Here is a 16117-nt window from a genome sequence, read left to right as displayed (position 1 = left end):
ATACAGCAGAGCTGTGGGGTGCAAAATTGCTCCTACTTCTGTCACCCTGTTTTCTACCAGTCTCTTACTGATATATTTGTCTAAAACAACCAGTGTTTCAGGAGAGGTCCAAGACAAACCACAGTCACTAATGAATGCTTCATTGTTGAGGGAAAGTAACAAAAGGAGAAACATTTGTGTTACGTGAATGTGTGTGTATACCCAGTTGTGCTTCTTTACCCAATTTTATCAAAAAGATTTTGTCTTGGCATAAGAAAATATTTTTCATGCTTTTATCGAGAAATTGATGGCTCTAAGTTCATTAGAGTGTCTAATGTGGAAAATATTCCTATTGTATAGTTCTCCATAAACTGGAAGTACTTGGAGCCTTTGAGCACCAGTGCGTTTTGAGTAATTACATCAATGGCAGAACCCCATTCACACACCGTAAATATTAGAGGGCAGTCAGTCAAAGTGAAAATAAGGAAGGGCAGAGTAAGAGTAACTGAAATAATCTCTTGGAAGGATGGCATTTGAGTCTAAGAACTCCAGCCTTCGATCGTGACTAGAATGGCTAAATGTTGAACCTTAAAATATCTTTGAAAGAAAGCAGTTAACTTTTTCCTGCAGTACAAATGTCACTCGACTCCAGAATGATGGCTGCATCTTTGCTTTCATTTTATAGTTAGCAAAATGTATTTTCAAACTGTGCATAGTAAAATTCCAGAGCTGTAGAAGATGACCAGAAATTCAAGAACCCACATAGCAAAGATATAAGAAACTGAAATGTGGAGGCTTAAGATGAGTCTTAAAAAGACGAGTAATGTTTTGAATAACAAATAATTTATGCAAAATATGTTACAAAATCTAAGATGCTAAATAAATAAACAGTACAATGTATTCTGTTTTGACACTGTTTCCACTTAAAAGATAGTGAATGTAGATTAATTTGTTAACAGTATTTTGAAGTTATTCTTCATTATAGTTGCTTTATATTTTGTACAAACAGTTGAATTGTAATTTTAAATTTCAGTCTTCTGCTTTGAAGCTACATGAAAATACGGTGGGATAAACATTCAGAAAAATAGATTGTGGTTATATAATTTCTCTTTATTATAAAAAAGTTGCTTCACCATATGAAACTTTTCTCCTGTATTTTGGAAGGCTTCTGTTCCCTTTGATATTTCACCCAGTCAGTATGGAATACTATGTTTCTCAAATTTCTGTAATCTTTTATGATTACAAATTGAGGGTAGTGTTATAAAAGTAATTCTCATACAGTATTGAGAAGTCTTGAAGATTTAAAACCGATGAATGGGATATAAGAATGCTTCAATATTAAATGGTAGACAAATAAGCAATGTAGTAATTGTTAAAGACTTAATACTACATTTGTGGCTGAAGATTTTTTTTCTTAGCTAGATGCAACATGTTAAAGGACTATTAACCTTTACCATTTGGTCCAAATAGCTATAATTTCCAGCAAAGTAGAAGTTTCTTGCTTTTGAGTAACATTTTACAGTCTAGCACTAATATAACTTTGAGGGCTTATTTCTGTTGCCACATCTGTCAGCAACTGTCTTTGACAGAAGTGGGTTTTGGCCCCTGTATCTTTAAAATGAAATACAAATGCCTGGTTTGGCAGGCTATGCTTTCAGAGCAGATTTTGTGAAGACAGCTGCCTATTGAAGCCTCCTGTTCATGTTGTCTTGCAGAACAGCGGGGCTTTACAAAACTTCGTCAGTGTTGGTTAACAGTTGCATACATAAACTTTGTTGTTAAAATACATCTGTTCATCATTACATTTTTCTGATTTAAAATCAGGCTGTTTTTCAAGGCAAGAGGCAAGTCTGAGGAAAACTGTGAATATAATTTTTCTTTTTGATTTTCATTTATAAGAAAACTTGGCTATGTATTTCAAGAATTTCTTAGAAGTCTGAGTAGTTAAACCCTCCTTTTGGTTAATATATTACTTCTGGAACAAGTAGATAAAATTCTACACTTTAAACATGGTAAAAATGGTGCATATTCTGCAAAGGACAGAATTTTAGATTAAAGTTTTCTGGGCACAAAAGCAGTAACAAAATGATCCCTACAAAACAGAGTAACTGAATAACACAAGAAATAACTTTTGTTAATTTAAAACTTTAGAAACTGAAACTTGTAAGATGTAATTAAATTATGGTACTGTACATACCAGCTGTTCTTGGTAATTGAAACTTTACAATATGAAAAATACATTACATCTGTACAGTTTATACAGGTAGGTAGGATGAGTTTTGAAAAAAGATTCACTTCAAGGGTCATACTCTGAAGTCAAAAAATACTGCACAACTTAACTAATTACAAATTGTAGACTTGAAACAATTAATCTTTGTGGTTCTTTTTTAAATTGAACAGGGATCCTAGAATCCATATTATTATGTCTTGTCATTTCTGTCAGTAATGTTACATAGAATTTGGTTGCAGCCTCTGCTACGGGAAAAAAAATAAATCACCACTACCACCAAAAAAACCCCATCAGTTAAGCCAGCTGCTGACTGTGTTCCTTGATTCGTGCTGCTGTTGTTATTGTGCTCAGATCCAGATCAGTTTCTAGGTGTGTTTCCACTGTTTCTTCCCGGGCATTCGAGTCATAAGCCTTGTGAGCAAGCAGTTCATGATGTACTCCACAGTAACTTATCGTGGGCTGATCATAGGCAAGAAATGTTGACACATTCATAGCCAGCGGAATCTGGGGGAAAAACAAAGATGAAAACGAGCCAGTTGCCAAGGCATAATCCAAACCTTTTTGCAAGAATTTGATGTTAAGGAAACGAGCTATCTAAAAATACTGGCTAAAACCAAGCACAGTGCTGCATGTAAAAAAAATTGTTTCCTTATACCTCTCCCTCTATTCCCTCCACCCCACCCAAACCCTGGTCTTTCCTAAGTTGTTGTAAGTCCAGCAACTACCATCTTTGATCTTTGTGGCATAGGACTACAAATGTGCTAGTGTGTGCGAGTGCTGTGAAGGAGTCAGGTTTGTATTAAGATGCGATTGAACTCCATCTTTAGAATATAATTAGCCTCTGATAAAATCAGTCTATCAGGGAGGAGAAAGAGTGACTCAGTTGGGGTTAAATGCAATATTTCAAATGAAATTTAAATGGATTTTGAAGTTTAAAAGTGTATCTTGCTTGAATGTGTCAGTGTGTGCAATATCTTTGGTCTCCTGGGAAATACCCACAGATCAGCACATTTCCTATTGTAGCATAAACATGGAATCTAGCAGCCTGCAGTAAAAGAAGCGCCATGGTGGGTGGTAGCTTCATCCACCGTTAGGCTGTGATAGCTGGAAGCTTTTCTATTGTAGGTTTAGTTCAAATGCTTTAGGCTGAAAAGTTGCTAAATTATTTTTGACTGTTTTTTTGGGGGGGTTTTGAACACATTTCAGCATAGAATTATCTGCAATATGCTTTTGAATCATACATGAAACAAATGCAGACTTTGAATTGTATGTATTTCTACCTTTAGATGTATTCTTATATATATAAAGAGAATCAAACGGTGAAAAAAGTACTTGAGTAGAATGCAAAACCCTCTCCTGTAGGTAATTTTTGATATTCAGGTCTATTATAAAACTTGCCATATTCTTTCTTCTTACCTACTCCTCCTCTCTTATTGCATCTTTTTTTCCCTCCTTAACAGTGTAGCAGTGTATTCCCCACCCCCTTCTGTCTCTTTTTCCTGGGCAGGTCAGGATCTGACCATCTGCAGTGTTTTGTTCAGTGTAAGTATTTGGGAAGAAAACTTCTTAGATGCTCCAGTTCATACCACAGCTCATTTGTAAACATCACGAGAGACTGCTACCAGCTGCTGTTTTACTGCTGTCTGGCTGTGCTGGATCACTTTGGGTCTCCCTGGTCATAGCTCTGGAACAGAGATGTCAACCCTTGTGGCATGGTAATTAGACAAGGAACATCCCTGTCTGTATTTCCTGTGCATTTCTCTATTCCTGTTCTGAAAGTGATAAATGTCTTGGGAAAAGCGCTCTCTCTATAAACCTCATCTTCCCCAGAGTTTTTATTTCTAATAATGTAAATCAGTAATAGCACAGCATTTGTGATGTCAGGTCTCATCTCTTTGACAGCAGTTCTAGAGTAAAAAACTCTGCATTGTTTCATTACTAGCGGTGTGTGAACTTCAGATTGTTTGGAGTTCAGGTTTAGATTAGGTGAGCATCCAAAAAGCCTAGGCTTATCTCAGATTTACAGTTCAGAAGCTTTAAAATTGCAATTACTATTCAGGGGAGCATCTGTTCTGCAAGCTGAATTTCATTGCATGGTATTAAATTTCTGTACAGTGCTGGGGAAAAAGAGTTCCACAACCTTATATCTTATCTGGTAGGGAAGTCTAAAACTTCAGACTTATTTTACATAGAAAATGCAGCTAAAAGGTTACAGTTACAAAGCTATGTAGAAAGCCAGATTGTTTTAAAAAAAATCATTATGGTCAGTCCTGACAAGAATTTAATCCAGTGTCTGGGATGTAGATGATTTCACATTTGTGTTTTGATCCTCACTGGAACTTGAAAGGAAAAGATGCCACAGATTAAAAAGGAAGGTGCTGTGTGGGAGTGGTGTTTTTGGTTCCTATTTCTTTCTAGCAATTATGAAGGTCTGCAGGAAACAGATTATTTTATCCAGATTGCAGAAGTATATTTGCTACTAAACAGATGTAAACTGATTGGAGATGGGAATGCTTCTAGCTGCAGATGAGTATCTTGGCAGTTAGCAAAGATGGAAAGGTTCTAGCAAAGACATACAGAATTTATTAAGCTTCTGGTGTCGTGGCTGTGTTTTTTATCTGATTGCCTGACCTTGGCTTGGCTTTCATAAGAAAAAAAATTGCAATTTTTTTCTTAATTTATTGTATTTAGACTTACAGGCAATATTTTCAGCCTCGGGATTTTGGTATTTTGTAAAATTTAATGCATATGTGGTGTTCAAAGCTGCTGGGGGGATTTCATGACTAAGTCACAGAACCTTGGAAATGAAGGGTTGGAAACTGAAGTGATAAGGGCATACCCACAGATCTGCAGTCAAGAATGTAGGCATGGGAAAATATGATAGGGTAGAGGATCTCCATCTGTGAAGATGGCAGAGAGAGGGAGCCGAAAAAATACAGGTCATGAACAGGAGGGAGGAATAAAAAAAAACACAACGAAGTAAACCAGGCTCCACAGTGAAATATAGGAATAAAATGAACTGAAAGCTGGAAGTAATGAAGTGAAGGAGTCATAATACAGAGCTCTGAAAATGTAAGAATGTCATTACAACACAGGCATGGGAATATAATGTGTCAGTATATGGTTATATGTTTCGGATGTACATCAGCATATTCATGTTTCATATCGAAGTTAGTGGAGGTTTGCTATTGGCTTCAGTAAGTAAATAAATAATTGTAACAAACCCTTGTAAAATCATACAGGTTTTATTGGCATGAGTCAAAATTAAAGCCTTATTCATGACCACTGTGAAAATGGCTATTATTTCATGTAAAACTCCAACCTGATATTTTTTCATTCACTGTTTTTTTTTTGTGTGATTTTTTTTTTTCATCATATTATTTAAATTTATTGGTGGTTAAATTTTTAGTACTACTATTTTTGAATTCCTCAGCATGTAAAATGAAAAGGCTTTAGAGGAATAAAACACCTTGGGTTTATTAGATAGGGAATAGAATATAATAAATTATAATTAACATGTTTAGGAACCCTTACCTAAATTGTCTCTTCCATGAATCTTAACAACCTGATTTCAGTCTTTGAATTGCAAAGTGAAGGCCATTTCTGTCTTCATTTGGGAGCCTCCAGAAATCCTAGTTTCTCTCCTATTTCTCATACCTGTGAACCTCATTATTGAATGCTGTCCTCAGCAAAGCATCACTGAACTCTTTGTAATGATATTTACTATTCACTATTTCCCAGTTGTCTTTATTTTTCTGTAAATATCCATTTCCCACCACCTTGCTCACTTGCAGATGAGTTGTCACGTAGTACATTGTTTTTCCACCTCCACTTTTACAGCCCCCTCTTAACGTCCCAACTTGCCTAATCCAAAGGTCCATTAGGACCTTGTCTTCAGCATGGTTAGAAGCATTTACTCTTTTCCTATATTTCTAATCTATGCATCATCTATCTTGAGCCATGCTTTTATCTTCCATTTCTACCTTGCACAAAAGGCTGTAGGCACAGTTGCCAAGATTTTCATGTCTACCTACCTTCCGTACGGTCCTCTATAGGTGCCTTTCTGTTTTCATATAAAACATTACAGGGGACTGTAATGCCTATCTGAGATTTTACCACACACCCTTCCTAACATTTTACTCTGTTTTCTTTGTCCTGTTTTTCCTCTCAAAGGGGGAGTGATTTTTCCCAAATCATTTTCCTTTGCCCTCTAACACTAATATTTCACTAAAAGGAGTGTATTAACTTTTTTTGGCATATAAGATGCGGAGAAAATGGTATTTAATAATGTAACTCAAAAAGTCATGTTCCAGTGCTGGTGGACTATAGCAGGGTTGTGAATTGTTGGACTCAAGTGTTAGAAGCTGTTGCAGCTACTGCTGGAGAAAGAAAACCAGCTGAATATGCACACCAAGCACAGGGTAATAGCCTGGCAGTTTCTTAGTTGTCCCTGTTTTCTTCCAATAACCTGGGCAGGTCTTAGAGTATTTGAAGTACTGGCAGGGTCCTGCTTTCTCAGTAGTTACACAAGAACTAACCAGAATATTCATTCAGACTTCTTAGAGGGCTTCTCCTGGAAGCTGAGCCCCTGTTACCTAAGGAGTCTTACACCAGGGCAACACCAAGATTGTCCTGTACCTTCCTTTCACTGTCTCCTGCCCCTGCACACCTGCATTTAAATCCTCTCTGTGATTTAGGCATGTATTGCATTTGACAAGTCCCTTATTTTATCTCTTAAGTAGCATATGCAGTGGCTTTCTGTGAAAACCCTAGAGCTGTCTGGTATGTGTTGTTATGGAAAGAGCCAATTGCTTTCACCGTCTGCTTCTTCAAGCAAGTATTTACTTAGAAGTGCTGTGCCATGAAACAAGGGGAGAAAATGAAACTCAAGCTTCTGTTAAAGGCATAGATAAACCTGTTAAAGCCAATTTGGGAGAGTCATGGTTTCACAGTTAGATCCTCCTAGCTCCTCTGACAAAATGTACCTCAGCTGGGGGGAATGTTAGCAGAAGTTCCTTCTTGGTGGTGGTGCTTGCATATGCTGTGAAGGGGCCTTCCTGTGAAGCAACTTCTGGTCCCTTTAAAGAGCTGACAATGGATGCCTGCAGAACTGCTAGTCACTTTTAAACATCTTGGCTTTCTTTAAAGTAGAAATAATTTATACATTCTTAAGTGGTTGTTCTTTAGAACTTGCATCTGCATACATCAACCTTTCAAAGCCCAGGCTCTAAAGGCCTGGGAAAGGGCAGCTGTTGTTAGATCAACTGGTCAGAACTTCAGCAAGAAATGTCACAAGGCATCGGCATTAACTCGGCCGGCTTTACTTGTGAGTGGCAGGGAGGAGTTGCGCCAGTGAAGGAAACTCAAAGGGAGAAGGTATTTGCAAGTTTTTTTTGCTTCTCTCAAAATTAATTCCAACTCAGTTCAGGCTGTAATTAAAAACCTATGGAAAGTGCAAAATGGTCATAATAGTTTTCATCAAATAGCAAGTTTGTTGTTCACACAGATGTTAAGTTAATGCCCCCTCAGTGAGGAAGGCATTAACCCAAGGCATTAAGTGTTTTCAATTCAAGGGCAGTTCTCTCCCAATGTTGTATATACTTCCAATATACTGTCTGTTTTTCAAAAACGCTTGCTTTTGCTATAATTTCCTTCTCTGCACTAAATCTGGGCAATAAAGTCCAGTAGTAATATGCTTCGTGTGCTCTGCTTGGGTTTGGTAGTCTTTCTATTCCAACTTGTCAGTCTTTGGTTACCTAACTTGGGGTCCCACATGGTGGGAAATAATGCAGCAGAATCCAAACACGTATAGCTACATGTATGCATCTGTTTTGTACCCAATCTCCTCTGTCATGCTAGATCAAACACGTGAAGTAACTGTACTTCCATCAGAGAAAGACAAGAATGAGGAAGCAAAGGACAGATGGGAGGTCTGTATCACTGTATCTATCTGTATTTCAAGCTTTTTGAACCATGCATTCAGTCACACTGAACATGAGGACCAGTTGTCTCCATGGCAATAGAAGAACCATATTATTTCAAACCTCCTATTGAAATAGCTGCTGTTTGCAGGCTTTACTTGCAGTGCTTGTGGTTGAATGCCCTGCATTTACACTGATACGGATAAAATAAAATAAAACCAACAACCGCACAGCAAAAAAAACAACAAAACACAGCACCAGAAAGAAAACTTCAGAAAGCATATGAATAGAATTACAGTCTACCAGTAGTATTTTGTTACCCGTTCAATGTTTAACATGAATTTTTAGTAATTTATGTTGCAGCATATTCCCAGGGAGAGGAGAATGATGATGGAAATAAAATATAAAAATCACCTTGAAAACAATGGTTGTTACTTTAAAGCTTTGTGTTGAATGTTTGATATGTAAAGGGAAGGCTGTTGGTGATTTTTGTTGTGATCGGAGAGGGTACAGGGTTCCCTCTGTTGGGTTCCATGAGAAAGCATGACAATTTTTGCTAGTCCTGTCAATGTGTATTTGGTATCTTAAAGTAGAAAGAATCAGAAAAAATAACCAGCAAGCTGAATATACGAGTTTCAAAAATGACCTTTACCAGTTTTTGAAGTGCCAAAATGAACAGTTGATAACAGCTGCTGTAGAGTTTGGCCCCTTTCTTTCTATTTTAAGGTAGTAGTAGAAGGTTGGAAAAAGGAAGACCAACTAACGAGGTTTTATTTTTTATTCTAATTCAGTTCATTAGGGTTCAGAATAAGAAATAGTTTGTGGTTTCCTAGTTGCTGGATGTTCTGTCTTGCATGTTGTGAATTTTCTCAAAATTTGAACAGGGTGACATTTGCTTCATCTCCTTCCTTCCTGCAAAGAAAGTGACATTCGTGGGATGTGAACAACTTGAGACTTGATTAGCTTTAATTGCTCGCTTGGCTTTGAAAGCAATATGTACTAAATTTGATTTTAGTTAGACATTAATGTTAGCTGTTAATTTTCAAAAATGGATATGTCCTAAATATTAGCCTACCTGACAAGGCAAATAGCCGCACTGCATTTTTGAGGCTTTTTCTTTATTTGTTTGTTCTTTTGCTTTAATCCCCATCAGTAGCAGACTTATTATTTTTAGTTTTTAAATAACAATCCTTCAACATCTCCTGGAGAACATAGAATTAGGGAGTAGGTTTCAGAGTGTGTGATTATGAATAAAAATGTATCCTTTCACTTGATGCATGGACTGAAATATGCTTCATGATATTTAATAATTAAGTTTATATTGTCCTAAATTACTTCTAAAAATGTTAATACAATTAGATCCAGCTCTCTTAATCTCTAACCGTTTTAGCTTTTTGATTTGTTTTTCATTTGTGTAGAAAACTTGGTAGTTATTGATAGGGTCTGTTGAAAGCATAATTACTGAACTATTTCAAAAAGACAGCTCTGAACTTTGTGGGACTAAAAATAAATCAACACAGATAAAGCTTTTACTTTAGATGCTGGATAAATTATGTATTCAGTTCAAAGTAATTGATAGCAAGCATTTGTTACATATAGAAAAAACTAAATATTTTTGTCTTAGTAAAATTAGCTGCACTTAGAGAATCTGACCATCATACTGTATTTCACTTACAATTTGTAAGTTAACAGTAGTTAGACAATCTTAAAAAAGGAAGAATTTTCATGAATAAAAACATGTGAAGAAGACAGCTTTAAAAAGTAAATAATATATTTTGTAAGGAAAGCTGAAGGAAAATAAATTTGCAAGCCACCCATATGTAGGTAAGCGTGTCTGTATGATACACATTAGCTTGTGATTCTTGAGGATGAGGTTAAAGGAGGTCGGTGCAGCTCTTTCCCTTCTCTGAAATTTCCAGAACACTAAAAAGAAAATTAGATGCTCTTGTTAGAGGGAAAGGAAGCTGAATGAAAGGAACCAACAAGCTGGTCTGAGATTCATTCTGTTTATATTACACTTTTTTTTTGTGTGTGTATTTTTTGTAAAATAACAACAAAACAAGCAAGCAAAAACCTATAGTATGATAAAGTTGAGGAAACAATGTGTTACAATTAAGTTTTTGAAAATGTTTGCAAGCCAGGCTTAGTTAAACTTTAGTGTGCCTGTAGTGAACAGTTAGAGAATTAATTAAATACCCTAGGGCCTGGTCATGGAGGAGGTCTTGCAGAAACCAAAGGGAAGAGTTTTTGTTTAGGAGAGCTCTGTGGAGAGAAAGGTCTGCGTGTGGTATTCTGTGGTATTTCTCTTAATGAGCAAAAATCGCTGAAAAGCAGCTATATCTAAGCAGTTACAGCACAGACTACAGCTATATTTACACATTTTCATTAAGCGTGATTGTTATGGTTGATAGTTGGACTCTTTATAAGGCAGAAATATTTTTTTTCAAGGGCCCCATTCTTCAAAGGTTACGTTCTCATATACTGGATAGGCTTGTGTAGAGTATGATTAATGTCATCTAATTTTCTTTATTCTTCTCTAATTATTTTAATGTAACGAGCAATTTTAATATCCCCTTAGTGCTGTGACAGGCAATCTCATTACTTTTCATCAGGCTTGTTTGCAGAGAAATTAAACAGCAGCAGAAATACATAAGACCAAAGAAACCAGAAGATGAAATATTCAGAGCAAGGAGTCAGATGCCGAAGAAGTCATAAACCAACCTTAAGAATAGGATATTTTCGTTAATACAATCTTTAGCTTATTGTTTACTTCTTGAAGATGAGTTACTAATCTTACTTGAGGAAAAGCTGAAGTTCTTACAGCTCTAACAGGAAATAATCAGGAAACTTGGTAATAGTGAAGATGCAAATGTATTCCTCTTTCTTCTTTACCCTTTCTCTCTTTCCACCATTATCTCTCAACAATTACCCCTTTTTTACTTCTCATTTGAAAGTTTTCTTTTTTTCCCTCTTGAAGAGGGAACATCCTTATTACCCATATTTTGTATAACCTCTCCCATCTTCCTGTTACATTGTTGTTTGCTGCCACTAGTCTATTGTTTTATTCACCTTTACTTTTCTTCATCTTCTTCTCTCTTGGGCTACCTTTTTAGTAAGGTGCCCTAACGCCCTCTTTCTGTAAGTGCCAACATATGTTTTCCTGACTACAGGAAAGGATCCAGGAAGGGCTGGTGGTGCAGAAACTAAGTCACAGTGAAACCACTAATTGCTGTTTTATATTTTGAGTGTGAACTGTTAGCCTTGATATTTAAACAGTTTCATAGTGCCCAAAGTCTGATTGTGCCAACTGTTGCATGCAGTTGCAACTGGCCTATTAGACTGAACTGATGCGACATCCATGTTGTTATTCTTGTGTTTGTATAAATTGGAGTTGTTGTGAGCTAAAAGATGTCGGGTCAAAAGCTCTGATGGGAAGAGAACTTGCACTGCTACTGAGAGCAATGAAGAAACCTTATTTACTCTCCCAGTTTGGTTTCTCTCTCTCAGCTGATTTTCAGTAATACTGAGCCATTCAGTGTTCGGTGATATGAACTCATGAATATATCTAGTTAGTGAAATCTCAAGTCTCAGGTGCTTTAGGAGGTGTGCAAGAAAGGTTGAAACTAGCAAACAAAACAGAAGCAGCCAAGCAGCACCTTACCCTTCTCTGATGCCACTTTGTACTGCTTATTGTTTTCTGAGGCAATTCTGGTCAGTGCTTGAGGCTGGTCAAAGCATACTGAGGTGTGACATGTACCGATTCATTTAAAAGACATAATGAAAATGCCTCTTCAGATGTAGGAAACTGCTTATGAAAAATCATTGTGTTAACTGTGGGTCTTTGATCTGTGATACAAATTCCTCTTTGTACATCTTAACCAGAGCAGTGTTCCCTGCTGCATGGTATTCTCAAATTAATAAATAAAATTAAAAGTTATAACTTAAATTCATAGCTTGCATCAGCTTATGATATAAGAAATAGTATTTCAATGACTAATCCAGATTTACCTGTCAGAGACAGAAGACCCATACTGAGACTGCTTTAATCCTTTCAGTAATTGTTTGATTCCAAAGTCTCTGCAAGTACCTGCCTCAAATCCAAATAATGTCTTCAAGTGCTGAGCTTGGTGTGATCCTTACATTCTTTGGAAGATGCAGGTTGCTTTGGAATTCAAACATTTGTTGACTCTTAAATGGTTTGTTTATTGTAAGAAGTGTTTTATTTTAAAAATGTTGTGTAGTATGTAACACCTGTATTCTCAGTGGAAAAGTTAGTACATACAGCACAGAATTACAGAATTCCCATCCTTCCTGTCTTCCCTTTTCCCCTCCAAACACATACTTGTGTGCTTTCTTACATGCCCAACAGAAGGCTAAGCTTTTGTTTCTGTTGTTATTGCTCTTAGGTAGCTTTGCCTTGCTGAAAAAGAAGGAGCTAGGAGCAACTTGCTTGGCTGGAAAGAAGTTAATGCTGTCAGTGGAGATCTGCAGCTGTGCATTAGGGTCGGCTAATGCCAGGGCATCACAAAAAGTTGAGGGGGCGATAACAAGGTGTATACAGGTCATGAAAAAAGACAGCTATTAGGGAAGAGTCCTTGTTCTGGGAGGTTGGATCCTGTTGCCCAACGATACTTTACAAATGAGGAGTGGAAAGAATTGGATCATCATCTGTCTATTCAAAAAACAACTAAAACAGGCAAAATACTGCTTCTCCATATAGTTACTGTTATACTTTAGTTAAATAACCAGCACATTGCTCTTTTCAAATTGTTTGAACAAAGGCATCCTCATGTATCTTAAAAAACCTTTTGAATGGTGCCAAAAAGTTAGTGAATTTTGGCAGAGGCTGTCCCTGAAGGGAATGAAGTCCTCTTTCTTTGTTACTGGTAGGCAAATTGATGGACCCGCTCAGAGAGACTTCCTAAAGGGTATTGGGAAAAACAACCCAAAACACAGAAGTTAAACCAAAAGTAGGATTTCTACCTGGCAACATATGTTAATAGAATTTAATACATGCTTTAAAAATAAAGGAAAAATTGTATTTAATATGCAAATAAAATGCTGCTAACAGGCTCAGGTTTTAGAATTTACTATAAAATGAGCAGTGCTTTGTATATTTCTATAAAACACTGTAATTGCCTAAAACTGATTTGAGTGAAGTATTTACAGCTACATACATTAGCGAATAAGCTCTGTGTAATTATTTTAGTAAATTAAAGAAAGAGATGCTTTTTAAAAACAGAACAACTTTGTAATAGAATGCTGATATTGGATGCAGCTTAAAAACCAAGAGTTTTTTCAACATAAATCTGATGGATGCAGAGCATGGTGCATGTGATTCTTTCAGTTCTTAGTAACGGATCTTCAAAAGCTCACTGTGTTTACTTGACAAATACAAAATTGTTATTTTCTGAGGTAATGGACAGTAGTAGCAATATAGTATTTGTTTTCTTTAATTAAGATATGCCCTTATATTATTTAGTATTTGTGCTAATGAAGCAATTTTCTTTTTTTAAGCTCCTTTCCCTCTGTGAGCGTGTTTAACCGGCCTTCATACCATATTTGTCACTGTATAATTGTGGAGAGAAAAAGCTTTGACATGTTCCCAAACAGTACATACTGGATTATTTATATGGATAAGAAGTATTAATATTTGCACTTGTAAAAATATTTATACCATTTGCATCAGTTGCACTGCTTCTAAGATATTTGTGTGGCACTCAGGTAGGCTGGATGTTTGTATATCTACCCGATTAAACAATTCTTCAAAGGAGGACTAAGAATTTTGCAGGCAGGAAAGCATTATTGAGCCAATTTAGTATCATTCTTCTAAAATCCAACACAAACACTCAAAGCATAAGATGGCATATTGCTGATAGCCGGGTTGTTCATCATCCTTTTCACTCTTAAATGCTGCAGTGGTTACTGTGGCAGATTTTAAGGAAAAATCCAGTAAGCAAGGCAGCATAGACAGTGTGCTGTAAGAGAAGTGCAGGCAAGGGACCAAAGCTGACTAGAGCAGTTAAAAAATATAAAATCCAGGAGAAAGTTGTCAGACCTTTTTGGTTCATTAAAGGTGACCTTAATTGCTGACTTACATGGTTCATAGAATTGGGACTGGAATTTGGAGCAACTCTTCTGAGTAGCCCACTGTGGTAGTTTTCAAAAGCCATTAGGAGGCTACCCTGTTATCTCCGTACAGCTCTCTCCTTTATAGACCTCATCATGCAGACACTTGCCTAGGATGAATGTGGAAAATAGCTGGCACTGTCTGTATCTGGGTTAGTATTCCCCTTCACGATGTCTTTGTCAAGTGGACCTTAAAAACCCAACCTCCTGTTGACACCGGCAGTATTTGTAACGATGAAGTGTATTTCTTCTTCAAAGAAATCCTGAGCTAGTGAAAGAAATTTAGGATATTCATTTAGAGCCAATTAAGCCCAGACAGTTTGATCTTTCTTAGTAGTCAGTCATACAAATATGTTTACTTTCTCAGAGCAGCTGTTGAAAGATGCATCAGTGTGTGCTTAATCTGCAGCGATTTTGGTTACCAGGTCCAAATGAATTCATGTGGCTATAATGAAAGAGGTGGCTTGCACTATTTTGCATATTGTGGGTAGGCAGATAATGGTTCTCTACAAGACATGATACCCGAGACGGTGGAACTCAGTTTGAGCTTAGCCGAACACAAAGAATGGGTGATGTGCTGCATTCCTAATGGACAAAAAGAAAGGGGCCTGAATATTTTTCAAACAAAGGAAAATAGTATGTAAAACACTAAAAGCAAAAACATAAGCCACACACCTATGCAAACAAAAAAACCCTAACAGCACACCCATTATTGTCTTGTTCTATGTATGTAATTCTGTATGAAAACTTCAAATGAAGTTACAAGAGATGTTTTTTTTTTTTTTTTTTTTTTCTGTTCAAATAGCTTATCTGCTATTCAAATAAACAAGAAAAGTCATTGGTAAATGAGACAAACTTCAGAGGGCTCTAGAACTGTGTGCAGTAAAAAAAAAAACAAACACATCCTCTTCTACTTCTAAGAAAGTCAGTTCTTCTAAGGAGGAATTCAGTAGAGCTCTACTGGATGTTCATCTGTCTGCTTGGCCTAGTGTCAGTATTTACTGCCTGTCAGTGGTAGCAGGAGCACGACAAAGAGAAGACTGTGCTGATAATAAACAGAATTACCCTCTGTATTTGAGAAATATGAAGATGTTGTGTGCACCGTGATTATTAATGGATATATACACATTTAAGATAAAATGATGCTAGTTTTCAAAATGTTAAGAAATGTGCCATTCTGAAGCCTGCAGGCTCTACCTGCATTATTTTTAGACAGGTCCTGAAGATAGAATATGAGCTTCCACTTCGATGGAAATTCAACAGCGAGAAATTCTGGATACAGAATGAATTAGAATAGAAAATCATGTAGGGCTTTTGAAGATTTTCACAGCACTGATGTATTTTCATGATGAATTAGAATATTTTGTTTTAACTTCTCTTATTGCACTCTATCTTAATAATTAAAATGTAGTTGTGATATTACAAATTTTCAAAATTGATTTTTGAAAATTTGATGAGTCTTAAATAGGCAATAACGTGTTAAAATCATAATAAGTACATGGTCTAATCTAAATGTTCTAGCATTTTTAACAAAATACTGTGGATAAAATTTCATTTCCTAAAAAATTCACGTTTTATTAATTGAAATTTTCTAATAGAGAAATCCATCCATGTAGTTCTGGACAATTCTGAATACCTTGGGCATAATTCCAAGGATTGATGCATTTGCTAAGACCAGGTCGTGCCCTGAGCATGATGGTGTTTGCAGTGTGCTGCCACATCTTGTCTGAGACTTTAGATTTAGATCTAAAAGGCAATCTAGCAACAGCAGATTAAGTTACTAGTTGCAGTAATGCAATGTTTAGTGGCCCTTACTAATTAAAGGACTTAATTAAATTGTTCTGAGAGAATATAGGTC

The 16117-nt window shown here is 36.4% G+C and overlaps 2 protein-coding genes across 9 annotated transcripts in view; one reads left to right on the top strand and one right to left on the bottom strand.

Moving 5' to 3' along the window:
* The window catches only part of CTNNA3 (catenin alpha 3), a 468549-nt gene that overhangs the window by 125690 nt on the left and 326742 nt on the right, over positions 1-16117 (top strand). The window lies entirely within an intron of this gene.
* The window catches only part of LRRTM3 (leucine rich repeat transmembrane neuronal 3), an 89610-nt gene continuing 74126 nt past the window's right edge, over positions 634-16117 (bottom strand). For both annotated transcript variants that reach the window (XM_084526490.1, XM_084526489.1), the window contains one exon: positions 634-2713. In XM_084526490.1, coding sequence (XP_084382616.1) covers positions 2504-2713 — 210 coding nt within the window. In that variant the 3' untranslated portion in view covers positions 634-2503. The remainder of the gene's footprint in view (positions 2714-16117) is intronic.

Source organism: Aythya ferina (assembly GCF_964211825.1).
Source record: "Aythya ferina genome assembly, chromosome: 7".
Lineage (NCBI taxonomy): Eukaryota > Metazoa > Chordata > Aves > Anseriformes > Anatidae > Aythya > Aythya ferina.
The sequence above is the reverse complement of the archived record's forward strand: the minus strand, read 5'-3'. Positions and strand labels throughout refer to the sequence as shown.